Source organism: Montipora foliosa, chromosome 9 (assembly GCF_036669935.1).
Source record: "Montipora foliosa isolate CH-2021 chromosome 9, ASM3666993v2, whole genome shotgun sequence".
Taxonomy (NCBI): domain Eukaryota; kingdom Metazoa; phylum Cnidaria; class Anthozoa; order Scleractinia; family Acroporidae; genus Montipora; species Montipora foliosa.
The window spans coordinates 23,893,116-23,913,115 of NC_090877.1; the positions used below are offsets into that span (position 1 = coordinate 23,893,116).

A 20,000-nucleotide genomic window follows, 5' to 3' on the forward strand; every position below is an offset into this window, starting at 1 on the left:
AGCTAACACTGCGCTTCAAATTTATAACGCTTTGACATTACCGCATTTTGATTATTGCAGTCCTGTCTGGGACTGGTCAAGTGGCCCGTCAAGTGATTAGCTGCAAAAATGACAAAATCGCGCAGCTAGGGTAATTACTAAACAAGAGGCTACAAGTAGCCTATACTCGGGCCTGCAAAAGTACAGTGGTGTATCGTCAGTTTAGCACTAAAGAAAAGAAAAGAGAGAAGTCTGTCCATCTTACATCGGCCTTACATGGTGATTCTCATGATGTTCGACTGTGTATGTAGTGAATACCCGGACCCAGATTATCTTCATTACAGATGGTGACAATGACCACTGGACCATGGAAATGAGGTAAAAATAGTGTATTCATTCCAAAGTGGCTAAGCACATTGTTTTTTACTGATCGATGGGTATTCTTGCTCGGTGTTTGAGAAAGGAAACGCTAATTGAACGGTTTAAGATGAAACGAAATGATTCATCGAAACACTGATCTTTTGCTGAAAAAAATGAGAGAGAAACGAAGGTAAGATATGAAAACATTCCGAGATGACCAAACGTTCGCGCAGTGGTGCACGTAAAAACCACTTTGTCACGTGAAGATGTGCACTATATCTCAACACTTGAAAATACTTTCAGAAGTACACAAGTTCCTTGAGGATGGCCATGCCAAATGAATCCATAGCACGAGAATCAAATATTTAAAATACCATTTGTTGTCATTTAAATGCTCACAATAATATGCACCCAATTGTCAAAATAAATATGTTATTTGCCAGCTGGGTGGTCCGTATAGGGAAAAACTGTGACCGAGGCCTGGAAATTGCTGCCCGAGGGCAGCTTTTTCAAGACCGATGTCACAGTTTTTTGCTATACGGACCGACCCTTTGCTGGTAAATAACTTTTTTTTTTCGTCTCTCTCAGTCTCCCATCCTCTCTTAAAATCACTTGTTTTAATTGTTGACTCGCACCGCGCTTGATAGCGAATGCAGTATTAAAGCGACTTACAAACTGAACGTTTCGAAGAGAAATATTTTTTATTTGAATTCTATTTCCAAACCTCTTGTCTAATGAAAAATAACCTCTGTATGTAAACGGAGTCGGTGTCAAAAAAATAGTGTTTCGTTTCCGGAATGGTAAGGGCAGGAGAAAAGATAGAATACTGTAGTGTGGGTCACTTGGCCTGTCATTGTTATTTCGCTTTGTGTATTGAAACTCTCGAGAAATAAAGATAAAAATGTGAACGCAAACTCTCTGAACGGTGAGAAGCCTGTCAAGGAATATTAACCATTAATGTCACTGTTCCTTGGTATCAACATGCATAATTAGTTTTTAAACACATAACGCAAGGTGCAATGGAACGAGACAACAGACGTATTGACGTTTTTTGAGGGGAACACTGCCTTGCGGCTGATTAGCCTATGCGACTTCCAGATTGCGTGACATAGAACAACCTCACTTATCTCCCCAGCACTACGAACTGAGTGGTAAACAGGAAGTGCTGGATCGGACAAGAGTATTGGCTAGTGAGCAATGTACAAAGGCAACGAGCCAACAAGCTTGGGGGAAGTCGCTGCGCAGACTCAACCACAAACGCAGGAGCGACCCAATTTTAATGATGGCAAAGCGATATATCCAACCCATCTACAAAGGGAGAGAGGGAGGGGGAAAACTTTGACAAATTGCAAACAGCTAGTTGATTTACTATAGAAGACAAACTGCCAAGTGAACCTTGGACAGCTAACTGAGGCTTTTATAGCTAGACCCTGTCTATTAAAGTAGCCAGTTGCACAGGTTCTACTATGTAGCAGGTAAGCATTACACGTGCTCTTTAGCAGTAATGAATGAGGCTTTAACAGATTTGGCCAATGCAGGTGTACGTTATAATCTGAGATCTAGGAACAGTCTATATGTCCTCGTTTTATTTACAACAAAACTGTTGATTGTATGACCTTGAACGGCCGACATGAATAGCCCTTTTCGTACGGTCACGTTCCATTAACCATATTTTACTGATAGGGAAGTAAAATCTCATCTAAAGAGAAGAACAGATACTTGTTTATGTGTACAATACATCGAAGCATAAAGTCTACTAATACCTATTTTACCTTCAAATACTTACCACTGTATAACATTTCAAATTCCGTTTTCCGTGAATCTTTTCATGATTACATGTGTTACATACGAACCATGGCAATTACTAAGCTTTATAATCACTGGTTCTTCCTTAATCCAATTTATTACTAAGACTTGTTTCCATTACTAATTAACTCGAAAAGGGATAACTTGGGAATTTTTAACAATACATCGCTTTAATCTGACCCAAAATCATTCAGATATTCAAAACGTCCTATGTATGATCCATTTCCTTCGCTTTTGGGTTTGTCAGCATTATGATTTGCAATATTTCAGGTTTACGTGTTCACAAGTTTTGCATCTCGAAGATGTTTAGATTTCCAATTACAAACTCTGTTTTGATTGGTCACTCTACCTCTCTGTGTAAATAGTTCACCCTGAATTCAAAATAAGTACGTTCCTTTTCTGAGAAAACAAAACAACAACATTCTGTTACAAATCGTACAGGGAATTCCTGATTTCTGTATTGAATTTAACTTTCATTTTCTAAATGGTCTGGATAGCACAAGTGTTGCTAATATTTTTAAAAATACAAACACACTTTTGAGTTTAAGGAACATGCTTCGATGTTTCAAACATCATTTTGCATTTACCTGTTCATCCACGCTTTTGGAAAGTGTTACATACCCGTGACGTGCTTACATTTAAACGCATACCTGAGGTAGGTCCTATAGTTGTGTTTACGAGCAAGTGATCTCCTTGGCTTGTAATACGATGAAATGTGGATGACCTCGGTACATTGTTAACCAAATACGTTCCAGCAAGTTTCCTCCTTTTTCTGCTGTTATAAAATAGACGTCTCAGCCTTTTCTCTGTAATTCTGCTCGGTTCTCCGGCACGTCTATGTCAATGCACACGCAAATCAGAACTAAAGTAAACATACTTGTGCTCATCGAGACCTGTATTTCTCCTTTGGAATTAAGTCTATTACCATTGAGAATCAAATAACTGTTCAGCCTTTCAAACTACATCACATTTATTTTCTAAAGAGCTGATCACAGTCTCCACTGATGACATCAAATCTTGTAAAACTAGAACAGAACTATATACACAAGATGGCAGTGAACACGATCAATAATATGGCTAGTTGAACAAAGGATATAACTTAGACCACTACAAGAAACAAACTGTTTAACAATAAAAACAAAAAAACGCAATAGACAAGAAAAAATTCTCTCCGTAGTCAATGGTACACTGAGCTGGAGGCTGTTTGTTCGCGGTGAAAATGGTACAAGCGTGAGGCCTTTTGTTCGCTGTGCCAATGTTTTTACTTTGTCTTCAGAAGATTCCAATATGGCGTCCATTTGTTTGTGGAGTTATTTTCTTTGTCGCTGTTATCTTCAAAGTAGTTCTCGCTGCTCATTAAAGAATTTGTATTTTGACATGTATCACTTTCAATAGTTGCGTCCATTTCAGTTTCATTCGAGTATATTCTTGTTTCATTCAGTTCGCGGAACGACTTGTTTCGAAGCTGACGCTTGACATCTTTTAGTGTGGGTCTACCGCGAAAAGCCTATGCCTTTCTTTCTATGTGTTTTGAGCGCCCCAAGAAGAAATCGATTAAGCCAACGCAACGTCGATCTTCAGTAATCCCAAGCAACGCATCACAGTGCTCTTCATGATCTTGGATTACGTAGTTTGCTTTAAATAACCAATGTAAACAGCGCCACGTGGCTTCTATTGTGCATTACCCAATCAAAACACCGCCACGTGCTTTTCTATTGTGCATTGCCCAATCAAACACTGCCACGTTTTTCTATTGTGCATTTTGCTGCACAGGAAAAAAAAAAAATATATCAAACGCATTTCATAACTCGTGCCCCTGCGGGCCCGAGTAATTACCCTTTGACACACGCTTCAACCTCCTTCTCGATACTCTTAAGTGGGAGAAGCTGTCTCTTCGACGTAAAAAACAGAAAGCACTAATTATGTATAAAACAATTCATGATCTTGCCCCGGAATACTTTCAACGCCTTTTCAGTCAAAGAGATGCTGAATATAACTTGAGAAACTTAGAGGGTAAACTTACTCTACCCAAGACAAATATTAATTATTTGAAACGAAGTTTCTGTTATAGCGGGGCCTGTTTGTGGAACAATTTGCCCCAATACTTAAGAAATGCTGACTCTATTGGGCAGTTCAAACACACAATCAAGCAAGTAAAGCGTTTGTTTACTTTTTTTAGCTTAACTGATGATTTTCCGTGTTTAAATAAAGTTTACTTACTTACTTACTTACTAACCGTGAAAAGGGCTATTGAGTAACGAGCACATGTTGCCATCCGTCGGGTTTAATCGTAACTTTGGAATATTTCAGTTGCAGATTCAGACGACTATCTAAGAGAATGTGTTTTCGTTTCTCGTCAAAGCGGCCAAGACTCATCGTTTTGTGGTTCCAAGACCCAGTCATGCAAAACTCTATCACTGGCATTGCGGAAGGTTAGCGATGGAGGGAAAGTTTGTTTAGATGGCAGGAACAGTGACTCAGATCCATACAGCTGCGCTTTGAGAAATATAACGAACCTAGCTGATGTTTTGGACAAAAGTGTGACAATACAAGGTTGGATGTCCCAAGCGCACATTTCTTGTCCTTACAAGGATGGTCTGGTCTTTCGAAGAGCTGCAGAATACGGAATCTTCAGGTTAAAGTTATCAAATCTCGTGTTTCATAACAATGGAGTCCGTATACTAAATGTCGGCTGTTCCCATGTCGTCATATCCAACTGCCGCTTTATAAATTGCGATACAGCTTTTGAATTAAATAAATCCCTCTGCCATAGCAAATCATCTCTTGATGTCAGTGATACTGAATTTTTGTACAATAACATTTCCGTCTTTGTCCAGTTGATCAACGAGAGTTTTTCCATCAATATTTCCAGATGTTTTTTCATGGGTAAGGTTGGGCGATTTAATGTCACCTCGGAGGATAGAAACATATCTGGCTCCGTTTATGTCAGGTCAGCATCTGCTTGGAACAGAGTGCGTGTTTATGGTTCTATAACCGATTCCACATTTCGAGAACTTGGCCATGAGCGCAATGGCTTTGCTGTGTCCTTTCGAATCTTCGAACTTTTCAGCATTGGAAAGTTATCTTTACTAAACGTAACGTTTCTAAACAACGAGAATTCTCTTTTTGTATACGGAGGATTTGACGTACAGCTAAAGAAAGTAACAATTAATTGCTCATATGGACGTGCAATTACGGCCAGTGCACCTCCTAAACTAATTCCGGGTATAGTTGGTATTAAAGTGACCTTGGACCAATGCGTGCTAGGGAACAACAGAAACGGTATCTTTATGGCAACTAATGTTTGTCTGAATTGTAATACCAATTGCTCAACAGGCGAGCAGTATTTATTTGTCAAGAACACCTTGATTGTTGGGGGCAATGAGACAAAAGGTTCCGGATATTCGGTCAATTTCCGGGTCCAAAATTATGACACACGGAGACCCAACTTCATAAGGGCCCTTGTGTTTCTTGAGAACGTAACCTTCAAGGGATTACACAATAGTGCTCTGTATGTGGCCATTCAAAAGAATGTTCGTGGGAAAATTGTCGTAAAGAACTGCAAATTCATAAATAATTCCCAGTATGTCTATCAACTGGATGAAAGAGCAACTGTGGACATCCAGTTTTCGGACGAAGATCCTCCTGATTTCTGCTTAAGACTCCCGAATCATAAAAGTATATTTTTATGGAATAATTCACATCAAATCCCTGTTACATTTGAAGACAGCAGCTTCGAAGGTAACGTTGGTATTTGGGGGGCTCTCAACTTGTTGAATGGAAATGTTACTTTAAAGAACTGTACTTTCAAAGACAACCAAGGTTTTACAGCCGGCGGTCACGTGTATATGAAGACCGGTTATGGCAGCCTCAGCATCGAGGATAGCACCTTCCTTGATGATAGTAAAAACTGTACTGAAATTTCAAGTACAGGGAGCTTTGTGCATTCTGAGAGTGCTGGCCTAGTAAGGATTAGCAACTCATCTTTTATAGCGAACATGAACAGAAAATTCAATCCAATCTTCAGGATAACGAGAGCATGCTCACTAAACGTTGACGCTTTAACCACGTTTCGATGTCCATCAGGAAAAAACATGAAAATGGATGAAGCAAACAAAACAGAAAATTTTCAGTTTTCACTAGGTAACAACCTTACCACGTGTTCGATAGAGCTGAATTACATCACAATGTTTTGTGACAAATGCGCCAGTGATTTTTACAGTCTGAAGAGAGGAATGACAGCTGGTCTGAATGTCGTCAAGAATACTTTGTGTCGAAAATGTCCTTACGGTGCATCGTGCGAAAGTGGTAGCATTAAAGCCAAACAGAACTTCTGGGGATTGCCTACATCAAAAGACCTCTCAAGAATACAGTTTTTTCCCTGTCCACAAGATTACTGCATCAGCCCTATTGATTCCACCCGTCAACCTTACAATGCTTGTTATGGTAACAGATCAGGCACACTGTGTGGACAGTGTTGCAAAGGATACAGCGAGGCCCTACATTCGACGTCATGTAGAAAGAACGAAAACTGTCATAATCATTGGTTTTGGGTAGCGACCATCATCTACATCGTTGCGTTTGCAGCCTATTTCGTTTTTAAACCTCCCATTTTTTCTGTTTTGTATAAACAAACTTTTTGGTTTAAGGAACTCCCTGAACACGACGATACACAAACATTAACTGCACGTGAAGCCGACGACGAAACACATGATCCTGGATATCTAAAAATTATTTTCTATTTTTATCAAGTCGCGGAACTGCTGATGTTAAAGTCACCAGAGGAAACCCTACACCTGTTGCCATTTATCCCATCAGTCATAGCGATTTTTAATTTCCAGGTAAAGACATTGTACGGCAGCATCGATTGTCCATTTCCTGGTCTCAATGTAGTCACCAAAGAGCTTTTTCTTTGCTTAAAATTCTTTGCAATATTCTTCGCCATTGGCTTCATCTACATCATCCATTGGGCTGCAAGTAAGAAAATCTCTCCACCGAAGTTGACGCTGTACCTGGCCGTTGCCTTGGAAACACTGTTGCTTGGATACGAAACGTTGGCAGATACAACCCTTAAACTCATGCACTGCGTTCCCATAGGGATAAGCTGGCGTCTTTTTATAGATGGAAACATCCAATGTTGGCAATGGTGGCAGTACATTCTCATTGGTTTCATAATGGTCTTCGTTATTCCTCTTATTTTGGTTCTCTTTTGGGGATCACTGATGCTCGCCAAAGACAAAGTGTCAGCAAAGGAATTCTTGATAGCATGTGCATTTCCTCTGCCCTGTCTTCTCCTGTGGCTCGTTCGTCACTGCAGAAAATCAGAAAACGAAGATGTGCCCTTCATATGGAATCTCGAGGATGCGGAAGAAATCAAGAAGGTCCTCCATGAAGCATTTCGTGAGCCGTCCGGTAATGACAGTGGGACACTTTACTGGGAGAGCATTCTAACTGGTCGTAGATTTATCTTGATAACAATTCACACCTTTGTTATAGACTCTGTCACAAGATTCGTCACTTTAGATATGGCATGCATCATGATCCTTGTCCACCACCTTTCACTAAGGCCTTTTCGTGACCTCAAAGCCAACTTCTTTGAAACTATTTCGCTTGTGAGTCTGGTTGCGATTTGCACGTTCAGCTTGGCAGAGGCAACTTATTTGTCGGAGGGAATCGAGCCTGCCGGACCCAATCAAAACCTCTTTCGCGTTTTACAATGGATCGAGCTGGGTGCTCTGAGCTTAGTTCCAGTCTTAGTTTGCATCTTTGTTGCTTTGGCTGTGTTATCGCAGATCTCACGCTTGGTTTACCATTGTGTTAAACTGCTTTCACACTTTTCATCATCCCGATCATACCTCAATGGAAATGAGACTCTGGGTGGTCTGTCGATATCTCGGCAAATTCTGATCAATTGTGACTACGAAGAGGATGATTTGCAACTTCTTGATTAAATTTACAGCGTTAGCAACCTGACTTTCAGTGGTTGATCCAGATCCATTCATCGCAGAAACTGATGTAAAACTGATGTACACTGTAAATCAAGATAAGAATATTTAAGATACTGTAGTTAACCGACCTCTCAGTACAGTTTTAGTTGTCAAGCAAATGTGAACGTAGTGCACAACTGGAAATGCATTTTAAGCTTTGAGATCCACGCACTGACCATTGCAAGTTGAAAACATGGGTCCTTAAAGACCCGTGAAAATAATAAACATTTATGGGTCCGGTTGTTCAAAAGCCGTTTAGCGCTAATCCCGGATGAAAAATTAACCAAGGAGTTTATTTCTCTGCTTGCAAATGTTGTTCAACGCTGATATTCAGCAAAACTTTACATTAGAAGAAATCAGTCTTGAAAAACAAAAATTAGTAAAAGAAACCCCTCAATCAAAGTTGAAAAAATGAAACCAAAAGCCCGGTTTACACTACAGAAAATTTTTGGAACGGCTCCTGTGAAATTGGCACGGGTGCCAAAAAAGAGCACAGCAAACTTTGTTTACACTACACAATTTTTACCGTCGAAGGCCCCAGCACGGGTAAGAATTTTGGTTCGGCATGGATGAAATTTGGTACTGAAAGGTTGTTTACACTGCAAATTTTATCCGAGCCGAACCTTTTTTTTTGGGGCCCGTGCCAATTTCACCCGAGCCGTGCCAAAAATTTTCTGTAGCGTAAACCGGGTTAAAACGCTGGATTAAGTTAATCGGCTTTCGTACAATCGGGCCCTGGAATTTTGGTTTCTAGCAATGTGGCTTACAATATGTCATTTTCAAGGTTGTAAAATAGGCTTTTCAGTAAAAAAAATATATTCAGCATGAAAACCAAGGAATTTTCAAAAATTACCGTAAGCACAAAATTTTGCAAAAATATTTCACAATATGGAGAAAAATTCAAAATTACATGTTCTGGTGCAAAAAGTTTCCACCAAATTTGGCTAAAAAAAGAAGAATCCGTGAGTTATTTTGAATTTTTTAAATTATATGTGTCAACACTGGTCATTTCTCTATGAGGAAAACAAAGACGAGTGTGTTTTTGCATAGTAATTAATTAAACTTCGGTCTTCGGGTGGGCAAAAAACATGAACCTTTGTTCAAAACCGCTTTTTTACCCAACTTTTCCAATTTTTTTTTAATTATGAAATTTTTATTCATGAGAGTTTAATTTGATGATCAACGCGAAAAAGACGGAACGAAGTGGATCGTGGCAATTAAGGTAGCTCAAACCGCGGTTTCAAAAATTTGGAGGGAGTGTGTTATTAGAAACATTAACTTTACAACACTGTTTCACTTAATGGCAATGTTATGGTACCATTTGAAACACCAATACTTTGATGCACATATTAATGTGACGTAATAAATTCCCATGGCAACAAAAGAACCATAAAAAAACGCTTGTGTTTAAGCGCTTATATCTCAAAAACAAACTCGGTGACCCCAATTTTTTCTTGCTGAAAAGTGATTAGCAGGCTAAGACAAAATTCTCAACAAAGTTTAAAAAAATTCTCTGGAGCGGATTCAGAGCCATTTTAAAATTTTTCATTTGTGAAGGTGCCTATGAATCTGCTGCAGAGAATTTTTTAAAACTTTCCAGAAAGTTTTATCCTAGCTAATCACTCTCCAGCAACGAAAAATGGAGGTCACGAAGTTATTTTTTGAGATATATGCCTTTACAAACAAAACATAGGCTGTTTTTAGATGTCTCTTTTGTTGGCATGGTAACCAATTACGTCACATTAATGATTGCATCTTGTTAAGCATCTATTGCTGTTTCATATGGCGTATAAAAAGTATGTTACTTACGTTTTTCTCCAAATTTGGTATGTCAATTGTGAATGAAATAAGCCAATCATCTACCAGGCTTTAGCCTGGAAAATTGAGAAGGTCATATAAAAAACAGCCCTCACAAGGCTTAAGATAATGGCCACCTTGGTGAAGAACTTTATGTTGTTCGTTTGTGCAAACGTAATTGCTAAAGGATGGGGAAAACACCAGGGAAACAATTTCAAGCAATTTTAGAACGGCAGCTGTAAAATAACATCGAGAAATGGAGGTTACAACGATGAAGATAAACGTTTGCGTACGAGCCATTATTTTGAGCACATGTTTTTTCGAGGAGGCTTAAACCAGTTTGAACACTTTTAACGAACTGTACTATTTTTTCGTGAAGCTTTTTGTTTTTTGGAACCATTTGGAACCATAGCGTGCGCGGGAACCGAAATGAGTTTCTGTTGTAATAAGCTGGTAATCAAAGGCCCACCTTCAACCGACAGGCATTGCGTGCTGTGAAAGAATTTTCATATATGAAAATGCCGCCAAAGCTAAAATCCATCCAATCAGATGGCTACGATAAGCGATGCGAATTTCCATAAACAAAAGCAAACGGTCGATGAGCTTGTCGGTTGAAGGTGGGCCGTTAAATAGACCTAGTTGATTTCTCGTAACTAGTGTGTTTGAAAATACTTATCTATGGTTTTGGTGCCTGAGGATATATCTTCAGCTTCAAGGGAACGTTATGAAGGGAGTTGGGAAATAAATTGTTTTTTTGTCATTTACAATGTAACGCAAAAAGAAAAAACAAAAAACATTAGACGATGTAGATATTAATAGAAGTTTAAAAAGTAGTCAATAAATCGGGTGATGTAGCAGCTTTCGTAACGTAAAATGCGATTAACTATGAGAGGGTGATGTTAAGTGCTATTTTCTACCCATGTAAACCATGTGAACGTTAGCCCTACTAATGAATATGGCCCACTCAAGAGCAGAGAAAAACTCTGGCCAGGGTGGGAATTGAACCCAAAGGCGAACAAAAAATAAATCTTAGCAAGATAAAATTGCCCAATTCTCCCCAACACCCAAGCCCCCCCCCCCCCCCCCCCCCCCCCTCAATAAAATGGTCCATGTCTTATTAGTTCCTCTTAAAGATATCTTGAAAGACGGAAACCACAATCCAGACGAAGTGATGCTTGGCCCAATTAAAAAAAGACTTCATGTTGCCTTGCGTCTGTTCAGTAATAAGATCCCAGATGACGTCAAAATTCAAAATGTGGTAAGAACAAAAAAGTAGCACACGAGATCGTTCCTTCATTTTCTAAAAAGAGAACTGTTTGTAATATCATCATTCTGATATATAACTTTCAAATACCGCTATGGTGAAATAATAAGTTCTCATGGAACGATAGCAATGATCAGGACATTTCAGTAAAATAACTTGGCCACTTGGCGGGATTCAGGGACAAGACAATGCGCGTTATTGGACGAACATTTCACAGATTCTAGAAAGTCCAGCGAGATAGTGACGTTAACTGTTAACAGACATTCACGTTAACACACCGAACGAAAGACGTCACTGTCTCACCAGACAATGCGTGACGTGATGATACATAAACAATCTGCTGGGATGTGTGAAGACGTGATTCGTGATTGGCAGCAGTGAACACAAGAAGGAAATCGAAGTCGAAGAAAATGACTGGCCACCGTCTTCTTCTGCGATTAAGTTCTAGTCTCTTGCAGACACCTTAAAAGTTCAAGCGGCCTAAAACCATCATTTCGGCGGCTTCAACGTTCAGTTAGCCAATATCAAAAATACCATAATACTCTTTGTTTGTCTCTCCAAAATTTTGCATAAGCATTGTTTTTATTTTCTCTTGGGACTTACAATGGTCCCAAGAGAAAATGGAATTTTGGAGGGACAAACAAAGAGTATTATGGTATTTTTGATTTTGGCTAATAGACCTTTTTGCAGATACAGCGGCCATTTTGATTTGTATTGTTTGAAATAGCTATGCCCAGGGGGCAAATGCATATTAATTTGCCCCCTGAGCATCCCATAATATCTTTCCAAACAATAGAAATCAAAATGGCCGCCGTATCTGCAAAAAAGGTGTACTCCGTTCGGCTTCATTTCGTCTATAACCCGCACTTTAAATATTTACATTTCATTCATTGACTCCTTTCACGAGCAGCAAATGAGTCAAAAAAATTGACCTGCTCCCAACTGTGATCAACTTTTTGGCTTCATAGCTCTGTTGGTAGAGCATAGAGCATTGCACCGGCAGAGGTCATGAGTTCGAATCCCGTTGGAGCCACCTGCATTTTTCATTTGTCTTTAATTAGAGACAATTGCTTAATTGTCCTGTCGATTAAGTGCGAAAGAAAGAGGTTAAAAGAAATTATTTAAAGATATTCTTGGCGCATCTTTTCTCGGTTTCTCGTTTCGACGCTAACTGCAGGAAACTTTGCCCTTGTCCATAATATCTATATTTGCCCCAAGACGAGAAGACAAGTCGACAAGAAGAAGTCGGTCCTACGTTCCCCAACGCTTTTCGACAAGTTGCTAGAGGAAACTACCTCGGCTTATTGAAGATAACAGCGCCTTCACGTGAGAGAAACCGCCAGACACTCGTTCAAAATGGGACTGACATTTTCCAGTGCTGTTATTATCAAGTTAAGGATTTTAAGCAACAACAACGGGGAGAGCAACCTGAACGCCATAAATCTCCATTTTTAATGAGCAAGAATAAAAAGCGTTTGGTATAGTTACTTTGGTGATTTAAAAGAAATGCAATGACCAAATTTGAAGTCCTGTGTGGACTTGAGCCCACGACGCTGAATTCTCAACTTTCTCACTACTTATGCAAATCAATGCACATTTAAGATACGAACCGGCAAATTGGAAAAATTACTTCATGATATCAAACAAGTATTTTACAGTGACGTTCCTGTAATCGTTGTCTTCTTTGCAAAAGTTCCCTCGTGAACTACGGAAGGCAACCCGAAGGGCGGCGTTTTCCCCTTTGACTCTTTTAGAGCGAACAATTTGTTAAAGGTTTGGACGAAACCACCCAACACTCAGTTGACGTCCTTTGCTCAATCTGCAAATTTCCAGGAAGAGTCCATTGCAAACGGTGTTGACCCTCGTTGACCTTGTAAAGCACCTATATTAAAAACCTCGGATGTTACGATCCTTTGTCGCAATCTACGGTAAGTTCATCGTTTTCAGGCACTTTAGAAAGAGAAGTTCTCCACGAATGGTTAAGGAGAATGTCAGGACAAGAAACAGATCGCGGGCGCATTTGAGGTTTGTCTACAGACCGCTGTATCTCGGGTGACCCTGGTGGCTTAAGTTTTCCGTTCACACTTGTCTTCTGCAAATGCGCCACGTATGAGTGCATGCTGTCTTTTAACACAGCGCAAGGGAAACTCTTTCTCTTGGGTCTTGGTGATTTATTACCATTCATAAGCATCTGTGAATCTGTGTGATCTCTACGTTTTCTCCTAAGTTCAACCACGGTTTCTAAGAGTTCATCCCGTTTCTGTACTTGCCTCAATTGCAAGGATTGATTTGAGAGATCGCTGAGAAACATTTCCACGTCTATGGATAGAGAAAAAGAAAAATCAGAAATACATTTCAGTCTACAAAAACGGCTTTTAACTGTCAGTCGTAAAACCAACTTCAAAGTAATCAATCAGCCAATTTTAACAGACTTAGACGAGCAAAATGAAGCCATAATTATTGAGCCTGTGATTGGAGAGTTTTTCAGCCTATCACCACGTGTAGCGTTAGAAATTAAAAATAGAAATAAAAAAAATCATATTACTATACAACTACTACTACTACTACTACTACTACTACTACTACTAATAATAATAATAATAATAATAATAATAATAATAAATAAAAATAATAAATAATAATAATAATAATAATAATAATAATAAGGTCAACCGATTGGTGTATTAACAACCTTAAAGAACTCAATAGATTAACAAGACATGTAATCAATGAGTGCAGTGGAAAGCATAAGCATGAATCAACAAGGAGGAAAAGGATTGATTGAAATGAAGTCACTGTACAAGAAGAATACAAAGCTTAAAGTAGCCCATTATAAACAACAGTGACGATCCACACATTAAATTAGTCAAATTATTCCAAGACGTTTTAAAGAAAAAATAAACTTGTGGTCAGTATTAAAAGAGTATTAATTAAAGTGCTTTTAAGATATGATAAGATAATTTATTTCATGTCAATTTACACACAGGGAGGTCTCCCAGTCCCCTGAGCTAGTGTTTGACCAATATTAATTTACAGTTGTATTATGTACATACAAAAAAAAGCCTATATTGCTTATGTCTTACTAGTTAAATTAAAAATGGCGTATATCTATATAAATAAATTAAGTCAAAGGCAATTACTGCGTTGACAGCCGGTAAAGTCTACGAAAGGATGATACCTTAGGTGCATTTTTTACAACGAACGGCAACTGGTTCCAGATACGTGAGATTATATACGTATATGAGCCATGACAGAATCTACTATTATATGAAATTTGTACTACGTTTAGACCACTGCCTCTAAGATTATATGGTGTAAGTCAACGTTTGAATAAATTGGCTACATAGCCCGGACCATTCTCCTTAAAGCATTTAAAAAATATTATCAAAGATTGTTCTAGACGTCTATGCTCTGATGTATTCATGTCTACCATCCTAAGAACTGATTCATAAAATAAGAATTATGATAATTAGTAGTTTCCCCATGTTCATTATAGTTCGTAGACCATAATAGTTTGCATCTTCCAGTTTCTTGTTAAGTGTTTTACCTATGCCCATAAGTAAACAGCTGCAGAACTCAAAATGTGATCATACAAAGCTCCTATAAAGAAGAAGCAGAGTATTTGCAGGTACTAAGCGCTTAAGGCGGCGAAGTGCGACTATCTTAGCATATACTTTCTTCAACATTACATTTATATGTTCTTTAAAAGAGAACTTATTATCCAAACAGGTCCCAAGGATCTCAAGTTAAGTGGTCTTTAATGTCAATGGAAGTGCCCGCAAACTCCAGGTCATATCGATAGGATGAATTCCCAAGGATCATGGCTTGGGTCTTGTCCCCGTTGACAGGTAGTCTTTCCATGTCTTGGTTTAATAAATGTTGAAGTACAACTGGGCTATTATCCGCCGTATATTGAGTTGTATCATCTGCATGGAGGCAGAGGGATGAGACGGTGACAAGTTCGTTCATAAAGATTTTAAATAGTAAAGGACTAAGGAGACTTCCCTGTGGGACGCCACATCGATCGTAACGGTGACCAGCTAGAGCACTTGTTATTGCATATTACCCTTTGTTTACGGTCATACAGATATGATCTTAAAGGCTGAAAAGCCGGTTCCTGAACGTCATACACCTTTACTTCTGCAAGTTTATAGCATATTCATTGTGCCAAAAGATGCCAAAAGGTATGCAGAAGAACCAGATCTTAATTGCCACTTACAGGATTGCGTAACAGTCTTGGAAGATACTGACAACGTAACAATAGTGATGGTCAAAGAACCCATGAAAATAAACAGATCATCCATAAAGCAAGTATGAAGAAACGCAAAAATGAAGTCATGAAACAGCCATGGATCGGAAAGTTAGTGACTCAACACTGCCAGGATCCAGAAATATCAGCCCACTCATACGACATCTTTAGACGGTGGAAGAACATTCCGGATACAGTCATGTCAGTAGATACAAGCATTAGACAGCAATTCCTTAACACAAACACCTATAGATCACAAACGTTACACGAACAGGCGTAGACGAATTGTCCTGCCGACTCTGTTCTAAAGGTCAGAAGACAGTATCACACGTACTCCGTGGCTCAGTGTTGTCACATAGCACAGTCACTGTATAAAGCACGACACGACAGAATGCTACGCCCCGTTTACCATGCTTTACAGGAAAGATACGGATTTCACGAATCTGAGTATTCTACCCCACAGTCATACAAGCAATGTTATCCGCAACCAAGCCAAGAGAACAACAATTGAAAGCAAGGACTCGTGGGACATAGCTTGGAAATTGGAAAATATGTCCCATGAATCATGGCGCAAATAGACCGGATATCAGTGTATTGGATAAGAAGAATAACGAATGGATCATCATGGAAGGAACAATATGAAACCCAGGAACAATCACAATGAGAACTACATGTATATACAAGAAAGATAAATAAATTTACAACTAGGTATTAAACCCGGGTCATAAAGTAAATCTCAATAAAGTAGTGTTTGATTTTCTCGCAGTTTACTACAAAGATCTCGAAAAAGAAGTGATCAGCATATTAGCTAACAACTTAGGAAAGACAACTATTGACGCTCACAAAGGTGGATCATCTCCCAAAACTACGAAATAGTAAATAGTAAATAGTATCTCGTTTGCTATTTTTTTTCTTTTTCGTTCATGAACAACTACGAATTTTACTACTTGTATTCTCTTAACTATATATGCATATACAAGTTTTACAATATAATATTACATCGTAATTTATTAGAATGGCCAATGTCATAAGGTTTTTTTGGATAGTTACATAAATTGAGCACAACTGCCCAGGCCCACAGGCCTGGAAATGTTCAGTGTAAAATCATTTGAGGATATTTCAATAAAGCTTCCCATACTAAAATCACGAAAATACTTCACCTAATTGGACAAACTCCTTAGCAAATGGTGTCCTTCGCTAAGGGGAAATTGTAGTGGGCCGGATGAAATCAACTGCCAAAATAGCCTCAATATAATCTATTGCCTAATGACTCAGTTCCTGTTTATTTCTACTTAAAGAAAAACTTAAAATGAAATTAAAATAGCAACTTCTTTCCCAGAATTTCTCTTCAAAAATAAATCATCTTCTAAGTTCTCTTTGGCTTATTACTTGGGCAAGTTAAATGCGAAGTCTTTCTAATGAAAAAAAGTTTGTAAAAAAATTCATTTCTGGAGTTTCTCTATGTTTCGGGTTTCATCAAGTGAATATTGTCTTGTTAAACCGTGTAGACGGACTATGCGTGCAAAATTGCATGCGTTGAATACAGCTGAAAAACGAATTGTCAAGGGCGCTTGAAAACTGTAAAGTACATGTAATAACAAAAGTTGTAATCTGCGTTCCCTTAGGCTTTCACGACTCAATGCCGATGCGCTCATGACATGAGATGAAAAAATATGTGATAGCTGATTTCGCCGGCCTTTGTCGGATGAGTAGCGAACGGTTACTTGTTTTCCTTGTTCTCGTTTGTTCTTTTTTTGAAAAAAACAAAAACGTTATCAAAAATTACGGGAGCACTTTTAAAGATATTAAGACAGCGACCGCAATATATAATTAGTTTTTCCAGTCACGCTAATCACAGCCAAATATTAATAGTTGGGTCAGGAAAAACTGCCTCAGCTATCTGCATGATAACGCTAATTTGGTAATATCAAGATTGCCAATGAACAACATACAAACTTAACAGAGATCACGACACGAGCGGAACTGTGGTGACGTCTGCTGGTTGGGTTCATGAAAACGGAACAGGTTGAGAAAAAGACGATATTTACTAAACGTTACTCTAACTAAAAAGAACCGTCCCAAATTAAGTGCAACTCTGTTTTAAAAAAAAAACAAAATTGGATAACGCCCACCGTCACAATCGACGTCTTAGATCCCCTTTGTTGTACTCGTGTATTCTTGTGTATTGTTGTTTTAATTTCAGCCGAAGCGCCCTATTTTGCATTTGTGCCCTAAGAAATTACTCCTGGACAGGCAGTACGTATACGTTGCTGGTAATGCAAGATAGTGTTACTTAAAATGCTATCTATTTTCCACCTCTTCTTTGCTTCTCAGTTATCCACCACCTTGGTAGTTCAGATTGAAGTCTAGTAGATCCTCGTACGATCGAATTTCGAATCGTTAACGAACTCTCGCCGCAGATTTGTTGATGGAAATCACTGATTAATACCGAAAAATTTAACAAACTAATCCAAGTTAAAATCCGCTTACGATTTTGTGTTTGATAAGAATTCCAAGATATACATATCGATTTCCGAGTTTTCTGGGTGTCCAATGATCAGTCGTGCACTGTCATTCCATAACTACGCAGTTCAATACTGAGGCTGGACTTTCTCACTTTTTTGCGATTTCAACACGAAGGCTTTCATAACGCCGACTTGGTACTACATATTGGCTCAACGCCTAGTTACGTTTTCGGGATGTTTTGAACCTCAGGCGAAACGTTCGTACAACAAAAGAAAAATGTAATAATAGACCTTACATAGGTGAGACTAGTAATCCCTGCTCTGTCAAGTAATTGGCCTTGTTACAACTCTTATTCCCAGCCTCGGGTTTATTCTAATAAAGGTCTTGAAAAGTCACCAGAATCAATATTTTTCTTCTGCTTTGTCATTCATTATTAAAAGTTTGTGTGACAATCAACGATAAAATGGTTCACAAACAGGAATATTATCCCAGGAATTAACACAAACTAGCCTACTAGAGTAGACAACGGAGTACATTTACTGATCCTTATAACGCTCTTGCAGATTGCAGGAGAGCAATGAGGTCAATAAATAGAAAATGTCAAAGACCTATAATAAGTCTCAATAACCGATACAAACAAACAAAAGGAGGAGGTCAGCAAATGTTTCTCCGGAGTAAACAAAAACGTCACTGCCAAGCCCGATTGGCAAACGTACTTCAACTATTTTCAGGTACATGTATAATGACACTGCAACTTAATGGAGGTTTTTAAATTCTTGCGATAAAACACTTCGGCTGAGGGATAGAACAAGTTCAGTTCGGGTGGAAAATATGGGAAAACATTGTCTCTCGATCCGATTCCTTGAAAAGGGATAGTTTGAATTTTGTAACCAGCCGAAAAAGAGACAAACGAAATCCGCTAAAAGAAAACGGAAATGTATCTGCGTTTTAAGAAACGGCTAAAAAATAGATTTGTCTAAATGCTATTTATTAAGGCTCAGTGACACACTCAGTGACACACTCGGCTATCGCCTCGTGTGCCACTTTTTTGTTCTTACCACATTTTGACGTCATCTGTGATCTATTACTGAACAGACGCACGGCAACATGGAATCTATTTGTTTAACTGATCTCTGTAGTACGAGAACTTCGTCCCATAATCATGTTAATACCTTTCCATGTTTTTCTCATGTCACCCATATTTCTTCAAAGTAACGCTCATAATACTCAGCTGTAGCCTTCCGCTTTATACTAATATTTACATTATTACGTGATTCCACATTCGAGGGAGTTTCTGATTGGACAAAACGAAAAACTGTTTCTCAACAGCTGTTGAGACTACACTCAACCAAGCTAAGTGTGAGCATGGCCAACAACATTATAAGGATTTGTATGGGAATCCCGCTAAAAAGCTTAAAAAGATTATTATATGATTGTCATTGTGGATAGCTTCCTTCCTGTGTGCTTATTTTCCAGATCCGACGCGATTTGAGCCATTTTTCAATTTCTGGGAGCTCAACGGTTATAATAAAATCCCAAGACTAGTACCGGAGCGGAGGGTGTAAAGTGCAGGTTGCAGGTTGCAGGTTGCAGGTTGCAGGTTAGGGTTGCAAATAATTCTTTTACTCTAACTGAAACAAACCAAACCTTTACAAAAATGCTAACTTGAGGCTTAAACATAATATTTTTATGCCTAATGTTAGCATTAGTCTTTAAAGGTTTGGGTTGTTTCAGCTATGGTGAAACAACGACCTGCAACCTGAAATTTGCACCCTCCAAGACTGGAGACCAAATTCTCAGGAGCCACCAATTTGAGTCAAATATTTCTGGATAAAATGTTCCCACGGTCACAATTCCTCATCAGAATCAATTGACAAAGATTGAACTTTCATCTCAACCCACCATCAACGCGATAGCAGTCCTGCGAGCAAAGTCAGGCGGTGAATATTACAACAAAACAGCTTTCGAAGGCGATGCTTTATCACAAGAGTGGCCACGGTGTCGACCGTTGATAAGAAACTGACCCTTACCGGGGTGACCGATCGTAGTTTGACAACCGCAAATTTCTTTAATCCCGTGGGTCTCCCGACAT

The 20,000-nt window shown here is 38.8% G+C and overlaps 1 protein-coding gene across 1 annotated transcript in view; it reads left to right on the plus strand.

Moving 5' to 3' along the window:
• Window positions 1-10,768, plus strand: part of LOC137971591 (uncharacterized) — a 12,377-nt gene extending 1,609 nt beyond the window's left edge. The window contains exon 2 of the mRNA XM_068818394.1: window positions 4,456-10,768. Within this exon, the coding sequence (XP_068674495.1) occupies window positions 4,456-8,096 (3,641 nt within the window). The 3' untranslated portion in view covers window positions 8,097-10,768. The remainder of the gene's footprint in view (window positions 1-4,455) is intronic.
• Window positions 10,769-20,000: the final 9,232 nt, after the last annotated feature.